The sequence below is a fragment of the Pelodiscus sinensis genome, chromosome 9 (assembly GCF_052426305.1).
Source record: "Pelodiscus sinensis isolate ZL-2025 chromosome 9, ASM5242630v1, whole genome shotgun sequence".
NCBI classification, from domain to species: domain Eukaryota; kingdom Metazoa; phylum Chordata; order Testudines; family Trionychidae; genus Pelodiscus; species Pelodiscus sinensis.
This window is the reverse complement of record NC_143060.1, coordinates 31,278,489-31,303,669: the sequence shown is the minus strand read 5'-3', so window position 1 is coordinate 31,303,669 and position 25,181 is coordinate 31,278,489. Positions and strand designations below refer to the sequence as shown.

Below are 25,181 nucleotides of genomic sequence, written 5' to 3'. Positions count from 1 at the left end.
TGCTGAATCTAGACTAAACAGAAAGGAAACACTGAATCACCCTTTACATTTTGCATAAGGTCCAACATCTTAGGTCGTTTTTGACTCTAGACAAAAGAAGCCTTCATGACCACAAACTCTGTGGACCCCTGAGAGATTTGCAACTGCTGAATTTGGTGGAATTTGTGAGAAGTAATATACTAAATTCATTTGGCTGTGAAATGGAAGGTGAACTTTCTGTAGCTGACTGGAAATTACATATAATTTTCTTTTTTAATCAGTCTATCTCCTCCCCTCTCTCTTAGGTGCTAGGACACCACATACTGTAACAAGATGGTACCTAGAATTCACTATAGAGCAAGGACATGGTTCGCCAGGGTTAGTCACTGGTGGGCTGCCAGACACGTTATTTAGATGAGTGTCCATAGGTAAACACAGCTGCTTCCTGCTGCTCCCACTGCCTGGGAATAGGGAACCATGGCCAATGGGAGCAGTGAGTGGCTATACTTGCCGATGCTTTGGTAAATAAAACATCTGGCAGCCCTCCAGGGAATAACCCTGGTGAACAGTTTAACCCATGGGCTGCTTATTGCCTACCCCTCCTGAAGAATAAGGGTGGTGACTGGTTAAATTACCTGTAATATCACACTCATCTTAGAACTCTTGGCATGGCACTTTGCTATCACCGAGATGTAATTTGTGAAGTCAAAATGGCTGAAAAAACGTAAATCCTGAATGGTAAGAGACTGTGAATCCCAGTGATGACTGCACCAAGTAATATACTGAACAAAAAGCATTCTCAGCCATGCTAGTAGCTGTTTCCATCTCTTCACACTGACTCAGCCATTTTAGGCTTCAGTGTGACACAGAGTGAAGTTTCTGAAATCTTATTATATAAATAATGCGTATGTACAAGAGATGATTAAAACTGCATTGGCAACCTAGTACCTTACAAACAAAAATAATATGAGAACCTTACAATCTGAATTGCAAGCATTATGTTTCTGAACAAGTTCTAGATGAAAAATTATCTGCAAACCATAAAAATATGGTATTAACATAAAAGCAAAGGTATAGAATATTTTAACAATATTATTGTGTATTCCAAAAATCTAACTTTTAAAAAACCGAAATTTAAACAAATGGGAGCATTTACTGAATCTAAAGCAGATGTGATAAAAAAACCTATTAATAAAATCCAGTATGCCATAATAGAAGTCCTTCAAACCGTAGAAAGGCATTTTAAATTTTCAATAGATAGCAAGTATGTAGAAATATGTACAGAGTGTTGTCTCTCCTATGTATTTCCAGCTGCTAAAACAGAGAGCTGAAAATATTTTCAATTCTTTCCTAAATTTACTCCGTTGCCTAAGCACTTACTGTAGTTGCTACAGGGATGTTATATGATCATGAGTAACATGGAGGTCGACACTGGTATAATGAATGGAGACGAAATGACCCAACTGGACAATCTCTATTAGGTTGTAGTCCACACTGTGAAAAATTTGATCCAAAGTGTCCTTGAAAGTTCTTGGGCCACACTGTATTAACATGTAGCAAGATAATTTTCAATTTTAGATGCTCACTATGAACTATACAGAAAACAGGACTATGTAGCACTTTAAAGACTAACAAGATGGTTTATTAGGTGATAAGCTTTCGTGGGCCAGACCCACTTCCTCAGATCAAAAAGTGGAAGAAAACTGGCACAACCATATATACCAAAGGATACAATCAAAAAAATGAACACATGTGAAAAGGACAAATCAAATTTCAGAACAGAAGGGAATGGGGAGGGGGAGGTAAATGTTTATGAGCTAATGATATTAGAGGTGATAATTGGGGAAGCTGTCTTTGTAATGGGTAAGATAATTAATGTCTTTGTTTAGACCGAGGCGTAAAGTGTCGAATTTAAGTATGAATGACAGTTCAGAGGATTCTCTTTCAAGTCTGGTGTGAAAAAGTCTTTGAAGCAGGATGCAGGTAATCAAGTTGTTGGGACAATACCCTTTCTGGTTGAAATGGCAAGAAACTGTTTTTTCTTTGTGATCCTGTCTAATATCTGTTTTGTGGGCATTGATCCTTTGGTGAAGTGTCTGAGACGTTTGTCCAACGTACATAGCAGACGGACACTTTTGGTGCTAGACTGTGGGGAGGAGCCACTAGGACCCAGAGTGTAGAAAATTGTGTCTGCTGATGGTGCATATGTATTCTCTCTGCTCTAAATACACAGAGATGGTGAAGTGCTGTGCTGGAAGAAGGAGGGCACAAAAGACATAACAGGCAGGCAGGAGAAAAGGTGGCATGGGGGGGTCATTTGAGCTCCCCGCCTCAGGTGCCAAAATGTTGCGGGCCGGCCCTGCCAGCCCGCCATAACACAGCCCTGCCAGACTACCTCCACCCCCACTCATCTTCCAATCCAGCAGGAAAGTGAATGGTGATGAGTGTTGCTGTACGGCTCGGCAGGCGAGGTGTTCGGGTCTAAAATTTGTTGTGTGCAGCTGTGCAGGAGCACAGCTTAGAGGGAATCCTGGAGCCAATAGGATACGCTGTCCACATGTGGGAGCTGTGCAAAGCTAGGTACTGTGGTCTACTGGACTTTTAACAGCACAGACAATTGTGCTGACTGGAATCACCAGGCACCATTTTCAACCAGGCATTCCTACCCCTGGACACCTGGCAACTCTACCTCTTCCTCCCCTACCCTCTCTGTTAACTAGGAAGCTGCAGATTGTGGCTGCTCCAGAAAACCTGTTGCCTGGGAAGCTGCAGGTTGGAGCTTTTCCACCCTTCCCTTCCCAGCCTCCAGAGCTGTAGGCTGGGGCTGCTCCAAGCTCCTCTCAACCCCAATGCTTCCCACTCTGCCCAGAGGTATGCAATTAATATGGTAATTTTGTTTTAAGATAATCACGGATGCTAACTGCAATTAATTAACAGCCGTAATCAAAGTATTTATAAAACAGAAAGGAAAAAAAGCTACCCAACATACAAATGTGCCATGCTATGACTTAGATTTCAGGATTTTTTACTTATGGCTTTTTAAAAAAAAATAGAATCTTTAGGAAAACAAGATAATTAGAACACAAGAATGGCCACACTGGGTCAGATCAAAGGCCCATCTAGCCCAGAATCTTGCCTGCTGACAGTGGCCAATACCAGATGCCCCCTAAGGGAGGGAACACACCAGGTCATCATCACATGATCCTTTTCCTGTCATCCATTTCCAGACAGAGGCTAGGGACACGTTCCTACCCATCCTGGCAAATAGGCATTAATGGACCTAACCTCCATGAATCTATCTAGCTCTTTTTTGAACCCTGTTAAAATTCTAGTCTTCACAACATCCTCTGACAAGGAGTTTTACAGATTGACTATGTACTGAATGAAGAAAAACTTTCCTTTGTTTGTTTTAAACCTGCTGCCTATTAATTTCATTTGATGACCCCTAATTCTTATATTGTGGGAATAAGTAAATAACTTTTCCTTATTCACCTTTTCCACACCAGTCTTGATTTTATAAACCTCTATCATATCCCGCCTTAGTCTCCTCTTTTCTAAGCTGAAAATTCCAAGTCTTTTTAATCTCTCTTCATATGGGACGTGTTCCAAGCCTGTAATAATTTTTGTTGCCCTTTTCTGAACCTTTTCCAATGCCAATATATTCTTTTTGAGATGAGGCTACCACATCTGTATGCAGTATTCAAGATGTGGGTGTACCATGGTTTTATACAGAGACAATAAGATGTTCTCTATCTTATTCTCTATCCCTTTTTAATGACTCCTAACATTCTATTTGCTTTTTTGGCTGCTGCTGCACACTGAGTGGATGTTTTCAGAGAACTATCCACAATGACTCCAAGATCTCTCTCTTGAGTAGTTGTAGTCAAATTAGTTCCCATCATATTGTATATATAGTTTGGATTATTTTTTACCAATGTGCATTACTTTATATTTATCAACATTAAATTTCATTTGCCATTCTGTTGCCCAATCACTTAGTTTAGGGAGATCTTTTTGAAGTTCTTCACAGTCTGCTTTGGTCTTAACTATCTTGAGCAGTTTGGTATCATCTTCAAATTTTGCCACCTCACTGTTTACTCCTTTCTTTAGATCGTTTATAATTAAGTTCAATAGGTTTGGTCTAGGACAGACCCTTCGGAGACCCCCCTAGTTACTGTTCTCCACTCTGAAAACTTACCATTTATTCCTAACTTTTGTTTCCTGTCTTATAACCAATGATCAATCCATGAAAGGACCTTCCCTCTTGTCCCATGACAACTCACTTTACTTAAGAGCCTTTGGTGAGGGACCTTGTCAAAGGATTTCTGAAAACCTAAGTATATTATGTCTACTGGACCCTCTACCCTTGTCCACATATTTGTTGACAATAGATTAGCAAGGCATGATTTCCCTTTTCAGTAACCATGTTACTTTCCCTCAACATATTTATATTCATCTGTGTGTCAACTAATTTGCCCAGTACTGATGTTAGACTTGCCGGTCTGTAATTGAAAACATTTGAAAAGATCACCTCTAGAGCCCTTTTTAAATATTGGCGTCACATTTGCTATCTTCCCATCATTACACATAAAAGCTGATTTAAAGGATAGGTTACAAACCACAGATAATAGTTTCGCAATTTCACAGTTGAGTTCTTTCAGAACTCTTGGGTGATTGCCAACTGGTCCAGGTGACTTGTTACTGTTAAGTTTATCAATTTATTCCAAAACCTCTTCTAATGACACCTCAATCTGAGACAATTCCTCAGATTTGTCACCTAAAAAGAATGGCTTAGATTTGGCAATCTCCCCAATATCCTCAGCTGTGTAGACCGAATTAGTTTCTTCGCAATGACTTTGAGTGCTCCTTTAGCATCTCGATCATACAAGGATCCCACTGGTTGTTTAGCAGGCTTCCTGCTTCTGATGTACTTAAAAACATTTTACTATTACTTTTTGAGTTTTTAGATAGCTGCTCTTCAAACTCCTTTTTGGCTTTTCTTATTATATTTTTACACTTAATTTGACAAAGTTTATGCTCCTTTCTATTTTCCTCACTAGGATTTGACTTCCAACTTTTTAAAATATGTCTTTTTTTCTCTTGCTGCTCCTTTTACTTGGTTGTTAAGCTATGGTGGCACTTTTTTGGTTCTCTCACTGTGATTTTAATTTGGGGTATACATTGAAGTTGGGCCTCTATTATTTGAAAAGTTTCCATGCAGCTTGCAGAGAGTTTATTTTTCTCACTCTACCTTTTAATTTTTGTTTAACTAACCTCCTCATTTTGTGTAGTTCCCCTTACTAAAATTATATGCCATAGTGTTGGGCTATTGAGGTGTTTTTCTCACCACAGGGATGTTAGATTCTTTATATTATGGTCACTATTTCCAAGCTGTCCAGTTATATTTTGGACTAGATCCTATGCTCCACTTAGGACTAACTCAAGAATTGCCTCTCCTCTTGTAGGTTCCAGAACCAGCTGCTCCAAGAAGTAGTCATTTAAGGTATCAAGACATTTTATCTCTGCATCCCATTCTGAGGTGACATGTCCCCAGTCAATATGGGGTTAGCTGAAATCCCCTACTATTATTGAGTGTTTTATTTTGATATCCTCTCTAATCTCCCTTAGCATTCCATAGTCACTAACACTGTCCTGATCAGGTGGTCATAATATATCCCCATTGTTATATTCCTATTATTGGAGCATGGAATTACTATCCACAGAGATTTTATGGAACATTTTGGCTCATTTAAGATTTTTACTTCATTTGATTCTACATTTTCTTTCATGTATAGTGCCATTCCCCCACCAGCACGACCTGTTCTGTCCTTCCAATATATTTTGTATCCCGGTATGACCGTGCCCCATTGATTGTCCTCATTCTCCCAAGTTTCCATGATACCTATTATATCAATATCCTCCTTTAACATGAGGTACTCTAGCATTTGTGTATAAGCACTTTAATTTGTCACTATTTATCTGTCTGCCATTTCCTGATGTGTTAGACTCTTTCATTTGATTGTGTCTCATCTAATCTGACCCATACTTCGATCCTCTCCTCCTGACTAGAACATAGAGAATCTCTGTTAATAGACTCTGTCCTAAGAGATGTCTGTGTCTGATCCATATGCTCCTCTGAACCTTTTCCCCAGTCCTTAATTTAAAAACTGCTCTACAACCTTTTTAATGTTAAGTGCCAGCAGTCTGGTTCCACTTAGATTTAGGTGGAGACCATCCTTCCTGTATAGGTTCCTCCTATTTCAGAAGTTTCCCTAGTTTCCTGATAGCCCCTGCTCCCTGGCCAAGACTTGACCAGTGGGTTCTAGATTTCAAATTTTCATTAAGGAACTCACAGCTTCCAACTACCAGGCTCATCACGTGGTCATTCAAGCGATCAGATCAGATAATGAATCTCCAAACAAACAGACAGACAAACACAAGCTCAGCACACACTTTCTTTCAGGCAACCAGCAAGTAAACCCCCAAACAGAGTCACACATGCAACAGACAACCACTTACCCCAAAAGTGACAAGGAGTCCTGTGGCACCTTATAGACTAACAGATTTATTGGAGCATAAGCTTTCGTGGGCATAAGCTTTCGTGTTAGTGCATCTGATGAAGTGGATCTTCGCCCACGAAAGGTTATGCCCCAATAAATCTGTTAGTGTATAAGGGAATGTCTATACCTGCACCCCAGTTTGAACTAGGGATGCAAATGTAACCATTCGAAATAGTCAGTGAAGCGGGGATTTAAATATCCCGCGCTTCATTAGCATGATCTCACCGGTGCGTTACTCCGATCAACAGCTGTTTCAAAAGTGAAAGTGTGCGCTGGGACGCGTTAGTTTGAACCAAACCCCTTGGTTCGAACTAATGTTACTCCTCAATGAGTAGTAATGTTAGTTCAAACCAAGGGGTTTGGTTCAAACTAACGCGTCCAGGCGCGCACTTTCACTTTCGAAACAGCTGTTGATCGGAGTAACGCACTGGCGAGATCATGCTAATGAAGCGCAGGATATTTAAATCCCCGCTTCACTGACTATTTTGAATGCCTACGTTTGCATCTTTAATTCGAACTAGGGTGCAAGTGTAGACATACCCTAAAGTGCCACAGGAATCCTCGTTGCTTTTGCAGATTCAGACTAACACGGCTACCCCTCTGACACTTACCCCAAGGGTCCCATAATCGCTCCTCCTTCACCAAGAGAACTCTCTCATGAAACTTTCTGTGAGCTGCCCCTGTTCACAAAGCTCCCATAGAATTGTTAAAGAAAAGCAACAATTCTATTTTCCTCTCAAAGGCACAAATGCCAGCTAAAGCCTTCTGTAATAGCATGAAAAATCCAGATAATGGGATGCAACATTTTTCCAGACCTCAGATAATGATCTAAAATGAACAGCTTGCTCTCTACCAGCAAAAACAGTTTTTAATCACATAAATTAGTATACTTATAAAATGCTCCAACCTTCTGTTTATCCAGTATCTTCATAGCATAATACTGATCTGTGGATTTATATTTCACCAACATAACTCTCCCAAATGATCCTGTTCCAAGAGTTTTTTGTCTCTCAAAATCATCTAGGCCAGCAGTATTCTAAATGGGCACAATAAAATATAACAGATTAATAAATAACAATTACAGTTTTCATACATAGAGACAGGAAAAGTAGTAACTTATCAAAGAGAATGGATGCAATTTCTTGTCAAAATTAAAAAACTAGAGCACTAACTCATGTTAATATTATTTCACACATAGAACCTGGAGAGATTTGTAATATTTCATTAAAACAAAGGGATTTAATTTGTTTAAAAATGACAAGAAATATCGCTATCAATATGGTATGTTTCTAGCAGTGAGAATTTAACTGCAAACAGATCATGATAACACACACACACACACACACACACACACACACACACACACACACACACACACACACACACACACACACACAAAATCTGCAGAAGATTACAGTCATCTTCAAGTTTCCATCCTTAAGTGCTAAAAAAAGAATTCTATTTGGAAATGTGTTGAGGAACTATTATTCATACATTGTGTAAAATCCATATTTGAAATATCTATTACCACAATATTTGAATGCTATTTGAAAAGTAATTAAAATTACAATTCTTTCTCCAAACAGGAAGTATATACTACCCACTCTCACTCATCAACAAGGAAATTTGTCCCTAGATCCAAAAGATCTAGAGAAATTTTCAAGAAGAATGCCCAGGATAAACCAAGGACTCCTGTTATAAAAAGCTTGTTGTAGCATGTCATAAGAGTGGTGAGATTCAAACTATTAAATTGTCAGTGAGAATGAATGTCATAGCAAGGAACCCATCACTAAATATGCTCTTCCTCCCAGCTTCGGAGACTTACAACCAAAGCTTCTTTGCTGACCTAAACTACAATTACAGAAAATGGGTTTAAATTCTTAGCATAGACTCAACAGCTTTTGTACAGAAAATGTCTTTGATTTTCTGTAGGGTGCAAAGTCATATCTGAGTTCTGAATACTGAACTCACTTCCAGAAAAGATACCAGTCAGACTCATACAATGCATCTATATTTTAAATTATGCTTCCTTACCTGAGGGGGGCTTTCCCATTTTCTTAAGAAATCTTCTTTGGCTTTGGCTAGGAACTCTTTCACTGAAAATACAAAAAATATTCCCTTAAATCCAATTCACTAAACATGTAATGTGGAAGATTGAAACATGTATCTATTAAGTAGAGCTGCTTTAAATAAAAGTACATGATAAACTGCTCTTCAGTTTGTATATACTAAATAGATAAACTGCCATTACTAAAAAACAAAGCAAGCATCAGTGTCCCTAAAATTTCTACAGTATCTCCAGTAGACCCTTAACTCTTTTGGGGTACTACGTATTTTGACATAAATTACTTAATCTATTCTAAATCTAAATGGTCCACAATACTATACACACAAGCAGTCTCTTTAAGGTGATGTTAAGCATTCTTAAATTGAATGGGAAAAATGCCTTTTGCAAATAATTTATATTTATCAAAGGCAACATTTTTAAAAAGTTTTACTTTCAATAATTTGAGTTCAAAATAGTTCTTATTGCTCCCCTCCCCCCCCCATCACCTTTAGTTAAAGGCTGATTGCAGCAGAAGTACAAATTGTACAGTATTATTGCAAGATGACAAAGACAAAACAGGGCTACAACAACACTGCACATTAGAGATGCCCACAGTCAGAGAATAAACTTGTAAGGTATTATTTTTTCATTTGAAATTAAACCAATTAGTAATGTACAATTCTGGATGATTGTTTAAAATGTGCACTAGCATACCATAATCCTAAATCACTTTTCAGATATTTTAATCCTAGATGGAAGATCTTCAGCAGCCAGATCTGTGTGGGGTATTTTATATATGCAGTGAAAAACAGAGGCTTTTTTCAGTTTTTATTGTTATTCTGAAACATTCAAAGAATCACCATGAAAAAATCATGCTTATTTTGTTCTCCTGGGGTCATGCCACATAATCAGATGATCAGGGGTAGGTTTTCTGTATGGATGAGTTTTGCTATATGTAATTTATAAAAAAAAAAACAACAACAATATAATCAGGCATTGTCTGAATAGGATTCAGAATAATAATTTTGAGAAGTGTATTTTCAATTCTACTGCTTTAAGAAATAAAGCCAAACTTCGTTTTATGATTTGCTAAAAACAATAATGTGAGGAGAAGACAGAATGTTCCTATTGTTTGTTTCCTCAGAATATTATTGCCTCATCTAAATGGATATTTTTATAAAAATTCTTCTACCATTGCTCTAGTACTGGTGCAGCTCCAGCAGTGCTAGCAAATAGTTGTATCCATAAAGCAGACCAGCCACTTTTTTTTTTTTAACCACCATGCTACCTAGAACAGAAGTTAGACGACACTGGGATAAGAATACCATTGGCTGGTCTGCACTACTGGCATAGCTGGAGATGCATCAGTGCAGAAGGAAATTCAGAAAATTCTCAGAATAGTTACAGGTTGAACCTCTCTAGTCGAGCACCTTCAGAAACTGACTGGTACTGAGCCAGAAAATTTGCTGAACCATGGGAGGTCAATATTGTCTAGCAGCATTACCAACACCTCCACCGCTTACTGGGCTCTTAGAAGACATTTAGGGGTAAATTAGAGCTAAATAACAGCACAGAATGCTGAGAGCCAGGACTGGTGGCTGTAAACAAACTTTCTGGGACCACGGGAAACTTGGCCACACTTAGAATAAGTGGATATCGGGCTAACTAAAATCATGCCGGACCATGGATGTTGCTGGACTAGAGTGTGCCTGATTAGAGAGGTTTAGAGAGGTCTTGATGTATATTTTAAATTCAGTGTTTTTATGTTTCTAAGTCCACTAATGTCTATTTACACACTAGTGTATGCAAAAAGTATTTAAACATGACAAAATGCTAATTAATTGACTATTAGCATATTGTGTTGAAGCATTAAAAAATGCTCAGACCATTGGTTGGGAACCTGTGTTTAAAAGAAAGCATAAGTAGCGCTCACTGATTATTCCTTAACCCTTAACTTCATTTTTTCACAGAATGTTAGTATAAAAGGACCCAGGTATGATAGAGTGTTGAGGAATATACATTATCCTTGGTTTTAGAACCATGCAAACAGAGACACAGTAGTCAGTATTTTAATGAAGAAATTACTCACTGTTAGAGTAAATTAAAATGAAATATTTTAGTGAGTGATCTGTAAAATAATTAGCACATCCCCCTTGAATAGGGGAAATAAAAAAACATTCCCTTTGCCTTTCAAGCAATGTACCCTTTTACCTAAGCTCATTTAAGGAGAGTAATGAGTAAAGGCTTCCCATGGCATGAAATTCCTCCTTATTAAAAGAGAAACTACGAACATTTGGTTTCACACTTGACTGAGCCAATAGGGAAAGAATAATAGGGTGGCAGTTTTTTAACCGTGTTTTATAAACCTATCTTTGAATTAAATTCAAGTAACCTCAAAAATATTTCATGTTAATAAAGACAGGGGAAATATGTTTTGTTTGGGGACTGGGTTTTTTTGGAAGTAGGTGGAAGAACATAAAAACGTGACATTATATAAAGAGGTATAGCTGAGACTATAAGGAATAATTTTGCCCCTCTATTGCAGAGCAGACCTAAAAATTTAAAGAAATTTTGTGATTCCTCACTGAATCATATTCTTTCTTTGACATTGTTGGCTTCATTCAATATCCTCAGGGTATCTGTCACTGTCTATTTAAAATATATATAATTCCATACTTAATTGCACAGAAAAATTCTGAATTAGGGCATTTCACAAATAATCATTTTTTCTACTCTATTCTGATTAGGGACTAAACATGCTAAATATTTAAAAAAACATTCTGGCAAGAGCTTCAAGTTGAGTGAAACAGGAGAATAAATGCTGTTCAACTTCAATAGGTCACAGAAGTTTTTCTTCCATATAAATCATCCATATTATCCTACATCGCTTTTGTCTGCTCTCTTCAGAGGCAATGATAAAAATAGTTTCTTCAAATAAAGTTTCTGGATCCCACCTGTTTTTCCTTTAAATATGCTTATTTTAAACATTAATGGCATGTTACAATGTTACATAGAGGATGTTACAAATAATTGGGGTGAAACATCCCTATCATAAAAATATCTGGCGGTAACAGTTGCAAAAAAAAACCCCAAACAAACAAAAAAGGAAATCACCTAAGTGATTTAGGAGTGCAAGGCTGTCTACCCTACAAACTTTTGATGGCACAGCTATGTGGGTCAGGGGAGTGAAGAGATGTGATCCCTGAACAACAATGATATGCTCACAAAAACTGCAGATACAACTATTATTGGCAAAGCCATACTTTTACCAATATAGCTTGTTTAGCTCATGGGAGCACACTTTACTATACTGGTAAAGAACTCAACTTTATGAGTATTACTGTGTCTTTACTAACAGTTTTTTGCCTGCATAGTATACTAATAGCCCTACTCTGGCAAAAAAATTATAGTGTAGACATAGTCTAGGTCCCATTTTTCACTGCTACCAAGCTTCCTAAGGCCCTGTGAAATTTAAATGATTATCAGTGTGATTTAACCACTTAAGTACCCAAGAAACTTTCAAAAAATGGAAATTAGGCAGTTTTGAAAATTTAAACTCTGGTCTCAGAACACCAACACCTGCATTTAAGGTATTTTTAGATATTGTTTTATAAAATACATAGGATCAAAAGAGCATACAACATTTTTTTTGGAGTGCCAAGCTGTGACAAGACCATGTAAAAAGATAGATTTATCACATAACTATTTCCAAGTTACCCTCATGTGCACATTTTAGCCATTTTTCAATGTTATGATTGAACTTGTTAGGTTTTTTGATCTTTGTTATTTTATAACATAGTCTGTGACTCTGGGCTCTAATGAAAGAATGAGCATACCAAAGGTCTCTATACGTTCACCAAGGGTTTGCAGGAACATTCACCCACACAGATGAGATGATCAAGAGAGGAAAGAAAGAGAAAAAAGTTTTATGCATTTCCAAACACATACAGAAAGCAAATTCATTCCAACCTGCTCTCCTTATCCCCCCAAGAAGGGACTCGAGAAGGAACCAATCTTTCCTCACATAGGGATCATGCTATATCAAAGAATGTTTGAGTAAAAAGTACTAAAGCAAAAACAAACAAAAAACACAACACAACTTCACACAGCTAAATGCTAATCTAGGAAGAGAAGGGTTGCATTAAAAAGTTAAAAGTGAAAAGTCAAGAAGAATATAATAAAAATCAGTTTGCAAAATTATTGAAGACTGAGTGTTTTTCTTTAAGTTAGCCAGCCACAACCCAATTATATAAAAAATAAATAATAATAAACAGAAAAGAGATTTACTGCATGATACTGGATTCCAACTACTGTAATCTTCTGGAAAACGGGGGGTGGGGGAGGTGGGCAGTTTACCTTCCTTTGTAGCATAGGAAACAGATTACAAACAGATTGGAAAGTTCTCTTAGAACTTGATTTGAGGACATTGGTAACTCAGCCAGAGAGTGTGGGTTTATGGGCAAGGTTCTGTATACTAGATGATGAGAGCCTCTTCTAACTTAAAATGTATGATTTTTTTTCTGCCCTTCACCTTGCTTTAAGACAGTTTATGTGAGTGGTACAGTGAGTGCTGACTAGCTCAGAAATAGAAGGCAATACCACCAAAATAATTCAGAATAAAATTTCAGTCTCATTATTGTACAACAGAGCAACAAATACCTTCAAAATGCTGATTTTCATGACTGAACTTAAAGTGCATGTGACATTTTCAGCTGCAGTGTAACATTTTATGAGTATTAGATGTGCTATTTGATTACTATATGCATATACAGAGTTAATTTAATAGCAGGACTGTCAGGAAATGCACTCAGAACATTGGTGCACACTAATACACACTTCTCCAACAAACTTTATAGACAATGAGATTCATTTTGATGCTTATGCTTGACCAGCTGCAGAATTTACCAAAATGGTTTTGGACCAGCAGGATTAACAAATGCCTGGGAAGAGAGAACAGTGAATAACTAATTTAAAAGAACACACATTCTCTCTTGGGATATGAAATTGTCAGAGAGACTTGAGAGGAACAGACTGGGACCCAGGCTCTCAGAAGTTAAGTGTCTGAGGTAAGCCTGAGGTACCCTAAGCCTCTCCACAAGATAAATGTGTGCAGATTTTTTTTTTAAATAATTTTTCTCTTGTGCCTCGACGTTTTCCCTCCTGTTAGGATTAAACGATATTCTGTTTTAAAGAGACAATTTGGGTCACTGCATTTATTGTTGGCCACAAGCTCCTGAAAGGAAAAACTGCAGATTCTGAGCCAAGTGAGGACTGTTGGAGTAAGCAGATTCAGTACAAAGGGTACTGCATCCTAAAGCCTAATGTAAGAATGGGAGAATAGTGGAGAGTCCACTAAGAGAGATTAAGTCCGGAGGTCTCACACACTACAGAACAGGTGAGAGGTTCAGCTAGTACTGAGCCACAACAATATGAATTACTCTGCCTTTCTTCCCCTACCTCTCCCCAACCTGAACACAGAGAGATGTATTTGTTTTTCCCAAGTACAACCCACCCACTCCCATAAGCCAACATGCCAGAAGTTGGGGGTGGAGGAATTTATGGATAGGATCATGGAAAGAAAGCAAAAATTAAACTGATCAAAACTAAACACTGAGCATTACAAACCTCCCATCTGCTGTGCTAAATGCCAGTTTCTGCTTGGCATTTAGCATGCCCTTTATCAACACACAATTTAATTGCAATTTCAGAGACTGTGATATAATCATTTAAAATCTGCCATGATAATCAGTGTAATAAAAAATACGTTCTATAAAGTCTCTATTCTACTCTCCAACTACTAGCACAATATACAAATACATGTAGAGAATGCACGGGATAATCTTGTTTCAAAAAACAATATATTTATTTAGTTCAATCTGTGAGAAATAGCAATCACTTAATTTTATAACACTAAAGTTACCCTTTATACAGATAAATATGAATGCTTTATGACTGAAACATGATACACTAACAACTGGAAGAGCGGAACAGTCTAAATATAGGACTATCCGCTAGAGTTCTAAGTCCATCTTTTATATGCATTCACTCTGTGGTCTTGACCAAGTCATAACCTCCCTACCTCAGTCTTCCCTCTCTGAAATGGGGATAATTTGAAAACTCATATGGCTTAAGTGTGGATTTTATAAATCCTTGTAAAAGTCTTTGGAGCTGAAAACAGACATTAGTGCTATGTATTAGGATGTCTCCCAGGAGATCAATTAGCTATGTAATTAATCTCCAAATAGAAACTGAAGGACCTTACGCAACTGATAAAAATTCAACAAAAGCAAAATATCTGAATTTTGGCAATGTGAAAAATAGCTGGTAAAAATAAAATCCAGTGAGACTGGAGCATGGTACAAGCAGAGCTAGTCAGCTGATGCAAATACAACTCTCTGTGGCTCCTGGAGTTTTGATTAGGGTCTTCCATGGTAGCCTTTTCCACAAAGTGTCCAACATTTTCATGCAGGATTAAAAATTAAATGATACACCTTAAATGGGTGGAAAGTCAATGAGCATTGCAGGAAGTGGTGGTTTCCTAAAGGAAAAAATACAGGTTAAATATTGCCATTTTGAAGCTAGTGAATTAGTTTATTATTAAAGTAACAGAATTTTAGGTAAAACTCTACATGTAGAACACCAGGCTGAGAAATATTTCATAGTCTACAAATTGTGCTTTTTGAGCCTTGTAAACTTGGAGATTTCCTAATCTCATGATGATAGGTTTCCTTACATTAGTGGCAATGAGTTCAATTTAAATACAGTATCTAAATCACACCCTGAAAATTAAAAATCAGACACCTACTATTCATAAACTGTTATGAAACATGTGCAGGGGTCATACCAACAAACTCCTTAAACCAGGGGTAGGCAATAATTTTTGATGGTGGGGGAGGGGGCACTCCAAGAATTTGGAAAGTGGTCGATGGCCACATAGAGGATATGCAGGGGGTCTGGGATGCAGAGAGGGTGCAGAAGGGAACTTGGGGTGTGGGATCTGGGAGGGAGTTTGCATGAAGGAGGGGACTGTGAACTGGGGTAGTGGACTGGGGAACAGGAGAGGATGCAGGGTCTGGGAGGAGTGTACAACCTTGGGTAGGGGTGCAGAGGTTTGGGTTGTGACCTTGGATAGAGGATTGGAGTGCAGGGACTGGAAGGTATATGGGTGCAGGAGAGGATTCTGGCCTAGGGGAGAGGGTGAAGGATGAAGGAATGCAGAGTTTGGGAGGGGGTTGTAACCTAGTGCAAGACGGGGTGAAAGGTCTGGGATGGGGTTGTGACCTGAGAAGGGGTGTAGGAGGGCATTCATTGGCTGGGAAGGTGTATGGGGGGCGGGGAAGGTGGGGGCTGAATCAGGGATGAAGAAGTTTTGGGTTACATGGAATAAAAGTGCAGGAAGGGTCAGAGTTTTGGGGGGGGGGGGGAAGAGAGGGGCTGAAACAGATGAGTGAGATTTTTATTTATTTTAAATAAAAATACATACGAGCCATGTCTGCAAGACACCAATGTGCCGAAATACGAATAAAAAAAAATTAGCAATAAAATGGGTGGGCCAAGAATACTTCACTGCATACACTAATAGTAAAGGGAAAGCAATATTAACTATTCCAATTACTCCATTCTGAACAACCCCAGATGGGGACAGAGAGCTATATATAGCAGGGAATAAGGAGCAGAGGGAGAAAATGTAAGGGGAAAATAAGAGGAGCAGAGAAGGAGAGGGAGGCAGGATACAGTGATGAAGTGAGTGGGAAAGGAGAATAAAATGGCAGCTGCTGCATCCAAATGCTGTGTAAAGATAATTTGAACTACTTCAATTAGCATTCTCTACACATTTAGGAATAAATTTCAAGCCTCAATGTACAGAAATTGAGGAAAAACAACCTTCTCCTAAAGTCTCAAAATCAAAAGGCAGACAATGTTTTTCTATAAATGATTTCATTTATGATTTGAAACCCTTTGCCCTGTTAATACTGTAACCAAGTCCGTGTCAGAGCTCAAGGCAGTTTTATGTGGTTGTTAAAGGGACTCTGGTTAGAGCGCCCACCTATTTTCCATTGTTATGGCCTTAACTCTATAAGCAACAATTTCTTTTTAGATTCAGATCAAACAGGGTAGAGGTGTAGTGCTTGCCTTCTTCATTTTCTGGCTGGAAACTGTCATAGGCACAGAGGCACAGCTGTGTCACTACAGCCAGGCTGCTAAAAGTTGCACGGTGTAGCCGCTGTTTGTTGGCTCTCCTGCCAATAAAAAAGTCCATCCCCCAAAAGCACGCTTAGCTGTCAGAAAGAAAGTGCTCCTGCCAACAAATCACTGTTCACATGAGCACTTTTTGATGGAAAATCTTTTGCCTTTGGGGGGATTTTTTAAAAACATCTTGAAAGTCAAAAGTTGTCATTCAATTGCTAGTGTAGACAAAGCCATAGAATCTTGTATGAGAAGTTGGACAGACTTGTATACTTAATAGCAGGGTTGGTGCTGTCTCTTTACTGATCGTGGAACGAAAAGCTCTTTTACTGAATTTTAAATGAAGGATGTTTGGAGATCCTTGCATAAAAAGGAAATATATTATACTTCTTTCTCTATTCCACTATGACTCCTATAGCCAGATTGTCTTTTTCTTTGATTCTTCTATCCTAGCAGGAGTAATGTGCTCAAATATACTTTCAATTGTAATCTCTGATCATTACCCCTTTTTTATTAAACAAATCTCTCTAGAATAGATAGTAGTGGCCACTGAAAGAAGCAGTGACGCCGAAAAGCTTAAAGGTTAATGTTAATAACAGAATGGAACAGTATAATACAACATGGAACTGATTTTGAGTCTTTTCAGGGCGGCAGAACCCAACGCAAATTAGCTAATGCTGAATAGATCTCACTCAAGAAATGTAAAACCCTGGACTTAAAAATTTGAGACATGAACTTTTCTGTATATGCAACATCAATTCACAGGACCAGAAAGAAAAGCAACCAAAAATTAGGGATGTGAAAGTGAAACCATATAGATGGTTTAACACATGAGCCTGAGCTCATTGATTAAAGTGCATTGTAACATGCAGGTTCCCTGTACATATAGGCTGTGTCCAGACTCAGGGGTTTTTTCGGGAAAAGTAGCCTTTTTCCGAAAAAACTTCCCCTGCGTCCAGACTCAAGCTGCGTTCTTTCGAAATTAAATCGAAAGAACGCGGCTTTTCTTTCGATGGCGGTAAACCTCATTTCACGAGGAAGAACGCCTTCTTTCGAAAGTTCCTCTTTCGAAAGAAGGCGTTCTTCAATGTAAATAGGGCTTCTTCAAAAGAGAGCATCCAGACTCACTGGATGCTTTCTTTCGAAAAAGCAAGCCGCTTTTTCGAAAGTTCAACATGCAGTCTAGACACTCTCTTTCAAAAGAGGCTCTTTCGAAAGTATCTTTCGAAAGAGCCTCTTTCGAAAGAGGCTTGCAGTCTAGACATAGCCATGGGGAGCTGGCTTTTTGTGTACCAGCTCCAAGGGAGCCACTTGCCTCTCCTCCATGTTAACTGATACAGAGGGAGCAGTGTGGGAGGAGAAGCAGGTGGGAGCCAGAGTGTGCAGGGAGCTGGCTTTGAAGCCGGCTCCTTGCATGTATTGGCTTCCCTGCAACCCACACTGCTGTCTCACAGGCAGCAATGAGTGGTAGGGGAGGGGCCCAGGTGGCTCCCACCTGCCCTCTACCCCCACTTGTAACTGCTGACTTTTTTCAATGGTTACACGATTACTTAACTAAACACATATCAGCAACCATACTAGCTTTCCTTTAAAAGACAACTGCTTTATGCTGCAGTATGTTTCAATCATTACAAATGGACAGTTGAGATGAAAAAGTGATTATTTTCTTCAGTTCTAACATTACAAAGGATCTAAAACTAAAGACACTAAGACTTCAAACAGGATGAATATATTTGATGAAAGATTAAAAAGTCAAACCTAAAAAAACCCCATATTGGTCACTTCATCCAACATTTCATGAAGCAGGTATTCAAAATCTAAGATGTCGCAACTAGTTTAGAATATTGAGAGAGAGCTGTAGCTATCTAGCGAGAAATGACTGTCAATTTCACAACTCTTCCAGTTTTCACAACTCTGGCAGTTTTATGTCAATTCTCTTATCTCAAACGCTTATTTCTATAATGCAGGTACATATTGTAGTGATGCCCTGGAAACAGCGGCTACTTTTTGACTAGGTCAGGGGTCAGCATTCTTTTCAAACTAAAGAGCTGAACTACATCAAAATTCAGAACAAGTGGTCAACAAATAGCTATATAAGAATGCCCATTTGCAGGACTCGAAATATAAAACTTTATATTATTGATAATTGATATAATTATTAATAATAGCATAAATGAAACATTGTAGTCACAGACTATTTAATGGGACTTCTGCTACTGCACCTTTTCATGCATTTCTTTGAAGTCTGCATCATAACTGGTCAAATCCATCTTTATGCATGCATTCAGGTCGTCTTCTGTCAATCTTATGGCAGGAGGTTGAGGGTATCGGGGTGCAGGAATCTGAGTTGGAGTGTATGAGAGGCTCAGGGCAGGGGGTTCAGATGTATGATGGGCTCAGAGTTGGTGTGTGTGTAGTGGGGTGCAGGAATGTTATAAGCTGCGAGCAGATGGGGGCTGGGCCCCAATTCGGGGCTTGCTGGACAGGCTTCATTTTTAAATAAAGTAAAATATGTCCAACACAAAAGCACTGTGTCCAACGTTGTCTTTATTTATGGCAGGGGTGCAGAATCTTTTTTGGGTTGGGGAGCCACTGAGTTTGGGTGAAGAAGGCAGTTGTGAGACTTGAGGCACGGGGCTGAGATGCAAGAGTTTGGATTGTGACCTAGGGTAGGAGGGGACTGTGATCTGGGGCAGGGATTGGGGTGCAGAGTCTGGGAGGGGGCATGGGCTCAGGAGGGGGTATTGGCTCGCAAGTCATAGGTTGCCAACACCTGGACTACGTGATATCTCTTGGATGGACATTGATTAAACTACCCACCAACCCCAGTTATACATGAATTCACAACAAGAATTTCAAGTTTTCTAGTAGACACTGGCATTTACCAGATAAAGATGTGGGCTAAACCAGTCCTTCTAGGGTACTGGAACATCCTGGATCTGTACTAAAGACTAGAAAAGGGGTGGGCAAAATTTTTGTGGAGGGCGGGGGGAGCACTTCACAAATTTTGGAAAGGGGCGGTTTTGGAAAGGGGAGTACACTTCACATGCTCTCCCACCCCCAGGCCAATCGGGACCTGGGGCATTGGAGGGTGCAAAGTCTCTTGCCCTCCCACCCTGCCTGGGGCACATGGTGCCTAGAAGAAACCGCCAGCTGTTTTGGACAGCTGGCGGTTCCCTCTAGGTGCCATACACCCTTGGTAGCACGAAGAGGCTTCACACACTCCCCCACCCCCCAGCCAATCAGGCCCTCAGAGCACTGGAGCTCGCCAAGTCATTCGCAGTTCAAAATGGCTGATGGCTCCCTTTATTTGCCACACGTCCCTAGCAGGGAGAGAGAGCCACCAGCTGCTTGGAACAGCGAATGAATTTGCGCATTTCTTGGCCATAAGGTCTCAACTGGCCTGCGGGTGGAACAGCAGCAGGGCAGGGAAGGGCAGGGCAGGGCAGGGCAGGGCAGGGCAGGTCAGATCATGGGCCAGATCCCTAATGTGGCCCATATCTTGCCCACCCCTGTTCAGGACACCAATGCAGTAAATTCAGGATTCACTGGTGTGGAGTCCAGACAGGTCTCCTGCTCTGTTAGTGATGATAATCGTTCAGTTGCATGCTTTTTTATATGCTCACTCAGTATATGTCAGCTTTGCGCAGATAGCTAGCATGATATACTTCATATGAGCCCCCCCCCCCCAAAAAAAACCTCAAATAAAATATGAAGGCACCCAAGTCAGGTCTATCGTCAAGCAATGTACATTAATAGTCATAGGTAGCTAAATGGACTCTGAGCCCCTTATGTGTTTGTACTCGGCTCAATCAATAGTATGGATTTCACTATCGCCCCGGAAGTCAGCCAAAGAGTTAAGTTAAGGTACCCCAACTTTTATAAACAAAAATAAACATTCTATAATACACACCTTAACATATCATCTTACGAATTAATGACACGTTTGGTACCTCCCCTTGTACTTTCCTTCAAAGTATTCACTACACATTGTTATGCTTTCCCCGTTGATGTTTCAAACTATTTTATTATGTACTTAGCTGGGTGTCCTTGTACTGTCTTGGTGGAATGTATTTACATATTTCATGTGCTTTTAGCAGTGCTAGCAGTTCTAGTGCCAAAAAACACTAACTTGCAGGCAAACATCTGCTTTTGACACGGCCTGCCTATTACTCATAGTATAACTCTTGCTTACTTTGGTTCTAGAACCAAGCCCACGCTTCAGCTCATTCTTTCTCCTACACTCTGGGCTAGAGTGTCTCTTGAAAATAGAGAAATAAAGAAACTACAGCTTGGAGGACTTGCTGGGCAATTTCGACCTAAGATACACAACTCCAGCTATGTGAATATCATAGCTGGAGTCAACATACCTTAGGTCATATTGCTGTGGGGCCTCCATTGTGGAGGGGGAAGGGGTCAATGGGAGAAACGCTGCTGTCAACTTCCCTTGCACTTCTATTTCTGGTGGAATACTGAAGTCAACAAGAAAACTACCAACAGTTGATTTAGTAGGTCTTCGCTATAATGCTGATTGCCCATGAGGTATAGATGCTTGCTTAGAGAATGTGTGCAAAGACATACAGGTAGCTGATTTGTGTGTGTCACTCACTGAGTAACTTTCTGCAAGTATGTACCATTTTTATCCCACGTCTAATACAGTACACTATATGCAGTCCAAATTTACATCACTCTTGGGTTTTTACTGTTAACTTAAAACAGAAAGCAAAATTTCAGTCTGAGCTTGCTTTAGAACAGTGGTGGGCAAAAGGGCCCACCAAGTGGGTTTATTGGCCTGCGGACACCCTGCCACTCACCCACCCCCAGGCCAATCACGGTCAGGGGACAGGGGAACGTATGAAGTCTCCTCCCCCACCAATGGCACACAGGGCTTAAAATCAACCGCCAGGTTTGACTCTGAACACTGTGTGCCCACTGCAGGGTGAGGCAGGGAGCAAGAGACTTCTTGTGTTCTCCCCACCCCCAGGCCAATCAGGGCCTGAGGGTGGGGGAAAGTGTGCGAAGTCTCCTCTGCTCCTACTCTCACCCTGCAAAGGGTGCGTGGTGCTTAGAGTCAATGGCCAGCTGAGCAGCTGGCAGTTGACTCTAAATGTGGCACGCCCCTTCGAGGATAGGGCAGGGCGGGAGGAGAGTTTGCATGCTCCCCTGGCCCCCAAGGCCCCTGGTGGTTCTCTCTGAGGGTGAGCAGGGGCAAAGACTTCATGTGCTCCCCTCACCCCCAGGCCAATCAAGGTCTGTGGGCGGGGTATCAGGGAAGTGTCCTGGTCCCACCCCTTCTGCCTAAGGTTTCGCCCCTTCTGGGGCAGCCCAGGGTCACTTCAAAAATTTCTGAAGTGTGCCCCCGGCTAAAATGATTGCTCATCCCTGCTTTAGAACTTGTTTGTGTCTAGGAGTTGCTCCCTGCAAAAGCCCTCTGTCCTGGTTCCTAGATATCTCTGCTTCAGATACTCACAACATTTTACATCTGAGTTCAATCTAATAAGACAAGTCTGGTCAGGCTGCTAGGGTAAATCAGCTCTATGTAGGGTTTTAGCACCTGACATGTATGAATGCTGAAATATCCCTTGTGGAGTTTACTTTTAATTTTTACAGAATATGGCTGCCTACAGTAACAATTGAGACGTATTAGTGGTCTATTTGTGGTCCTTAAATAGAACAGACTCTGGCTTCCTGAAGAAGGAAGTCATGTGTAAACAAACAAATTCTTACAACTCAATGCACAGCAAGTACACACGACAATTTGTCTTGGTTTACTGTGGGAAAGGGATAGGCAGAAAGTATGTAAGAGTACTTATTATATTGTATTGATAACAGAGCAAATGTTTTGAGAGAAAAATAAGATAAAACCATAGTATAAGTTTGTCCAAATATGAGGAGAGGCATAGGCTGAACAGAAAAGAACTGAAAGCATTCATGCTATCCCAATTCTGCTAAAAAACACTGCAGTTAAAAATTATCTTGCAAGTGAAAAATTAAGAACTGAGTTAACCACTTCTTAAGAAGCCAAATAATCTGCTGAGGACTCAAGGTTATGTAAGATGGCATCTAATGCAGAAGACTTCTCTAAAGAATTTGAATAATAATAATAATAGGTAGGAAACTACACTGCGCCTTTAAATAGCACAAACAGTTACTCACACTCGTGAAACGAGGAGTAATGGTAGCTTGGACTAGGAAGCCTAGTCCGAACTATCTAGTCCGCACTAGCGGACATTTAAAAATGGAGGCGCCCGGCTTTATGCAAATGAAGCCCGGGAAATTCAAATCCCGGGCTTCATTTGCAACTCTGGTTGCCTACATTACCACCCTAGTTCGAACTAGGATGGTAGTGTAGACATACCCACTCAGGCTACATCTACACTGCAGGGTTTTGCCAGCAGAGTATGCTAATGAAGCACTCATTAGCATTTGTCACTCTGTCATTAGCATATTCTCTGCTCAAGGCAAGAGGTTTTTGCGCAAAAACAAGCAGTGTAGATGGGTGGGGGCTGAGCCTCGAGCTGCGGACCACCTGCAAGGCAGCTGCAGACCACTAGTGGTTCACAGACTGCATTTTGAGAACCACTGGTCTATACTTTTCAATGACAGAAATAGTAGATACTTCCTAAAGTGCCTCTGAGCATGCAGGTGAGCCAATATCCAAAAGGAAGATAAATAACTGACAAAAGAATCCCACTGATTACCAAGTCTAGATTTTGAGATAACTGTACTATATGCTTTAATGCCCGTGATGGTGTCCTCTTAATGATTCAGACCTTTTTAGCAAGTCGGCTAGACGAGGGAATACATTAACTACCTTTTTTTGGGATGGCTTTTAACTAACATTAACTTTTTGAAGGTCTGAAGTATGATTCCCAAGTACAAGTTGGGGAGAAAAGCAAGTATAAATACTGGGTTTTCTGTTAGTAAACTGCAGTATCTGATGACTGGGAACTATAGATGTGTGTAGTCTCCTTAGCCGACTAAAGTTTTATAACTGCAGCATCATAGGCACCAAGCCCTAATGGCAAAGACTACTGAATTAGTTACTTGAGTCAATTTAAAAGGAAACTTTTAGTCAAAGGAAATTTTTAGTCAATTTAAAGGAAACTTTGTCTCTCAATGTTTTCACTTGCATTTTGACAAGTATTTTTAGGAAGACTAGATCACTGATTTGTAACAAATTTATTCCACCGAATAAGTGTCCCGGAGTGTAAGATTCATGCTATGGTTTGTAGCATGACTGTAATGAGCTAGAAATTTCTGAGAAAGATAACCCTAAAAGCTAAATTATCCTAAGGAAAATTTCTGCATCTAGGTCAAGAAAGGAATAGTTAGTATAAAAGGTCAGAGAGAAAGTCTATGTAGATTGTTGAGAGTCAAGACACCTAAACATACTTTTCTAATCTATATTGCTAAATGAGAAGCTTTTTCAAGCTAACACTTCAACATATTTTGCATTTGATCACCAACTTTTAATTTAAATATACAATAAAGATAAAATTAAAACATTTAGAATATTATGAAATTATGGAATATTTTCCCAATTTTCACATCTTAAACAGCTGAACTGTATGAGTACTGGTAATAACCTGAGAGATACACAGGAGGGTACATTTCAAAAGCTGATATAATGAGTTTGCCTGAGATCTCAGAAAGGGAAGCAGGGAAGCTGAATTGGTAAATTTGAGTCTTTCTGGGACCTGGCCACTTGGACAAAGATGTGTATTTAACTTCAGCCATCTCCTGTTCCCTTTGATATAATCACCATGTTTTTTGAAGAAATATAAGGGAGTCCTAATAAGGGAATCTTATTTATAGATGAAAAGAGTCCTTGTTGATCTCAGAGACTAAGGACTTGTGCTCACTGTTTTTGTTAGCTCAAGATGCCTCTCAAATTTAATCCAACTCCCATTCATACATAAAAAGTCTCTAGCTTGAGTAAAGCAATACCTTAAACTAAAGCTGTAAATTAATCACAGTTACCTCAAGTGGTTAACTCAAAACAAATTAACACATTTAAAAATTAGATTAAAAAAAGAGAATAGTACTTTTCAATTCAAATCATACGAGTACAGTAGTGCAATCTCTTTATCATGACAGGGAAACTTACAAATGTTTTATATATTCAAAAATATTTATCAAATGTAAGTTGGCATTCTATCATTTTTAACAGTGTGAGTACAACTATTAATCAAAAATTTTTAAATCTTGTGATTAATCATGATTTATTTTTAACATAATTTAATAGTACTACCTTAAAGTCAAGCTAACTGCTTTGTGAGGGCATGGATTGAAGAATTAGTGTTGTCAGCATTGGACCTAATAATGCAATTATGATGCAGCGGTTCCAGTTACATTACCTCATGGACGCACAGAATATGCATCCTCTTTTAATCCAATTTATGAGC

The 25,181-nt window shown here is 39.5% G+C and overlaps 1 protein-coding gene across 4 annotated transcripts in view; it reads right to left on the bottom strand.

Moving 5' to 3' along the window:
• PRKACB (protein kinase cAMP-activated catalytic subunit beta) overlaps positions 1-25,181 on the bottom strand; it is a 129,547-nt gene that overhangs the window by 29,140 nt on the left and 75,226 nt on the right. For all 4 annotated transcript variants that reach the window (XM_006120295.5, XM_089780483.1, XM_006120294.5 and 1 more), the window contains exons 2-3: positions 8,574-8,635; positions 7,447-7,575 (exon numbers count right to left, since the gene is read on the bottom strand). In XM_006120295.5, coding sequence (XP_006120357.1) covers positions 7,447-7,575; positions 8,574-8,635 — 191 coding nt within the window. The remainder of the gene's footprint in view (positions 1-7,446; positions 7,576-8,573; positions 8,636-25,181) is intronic.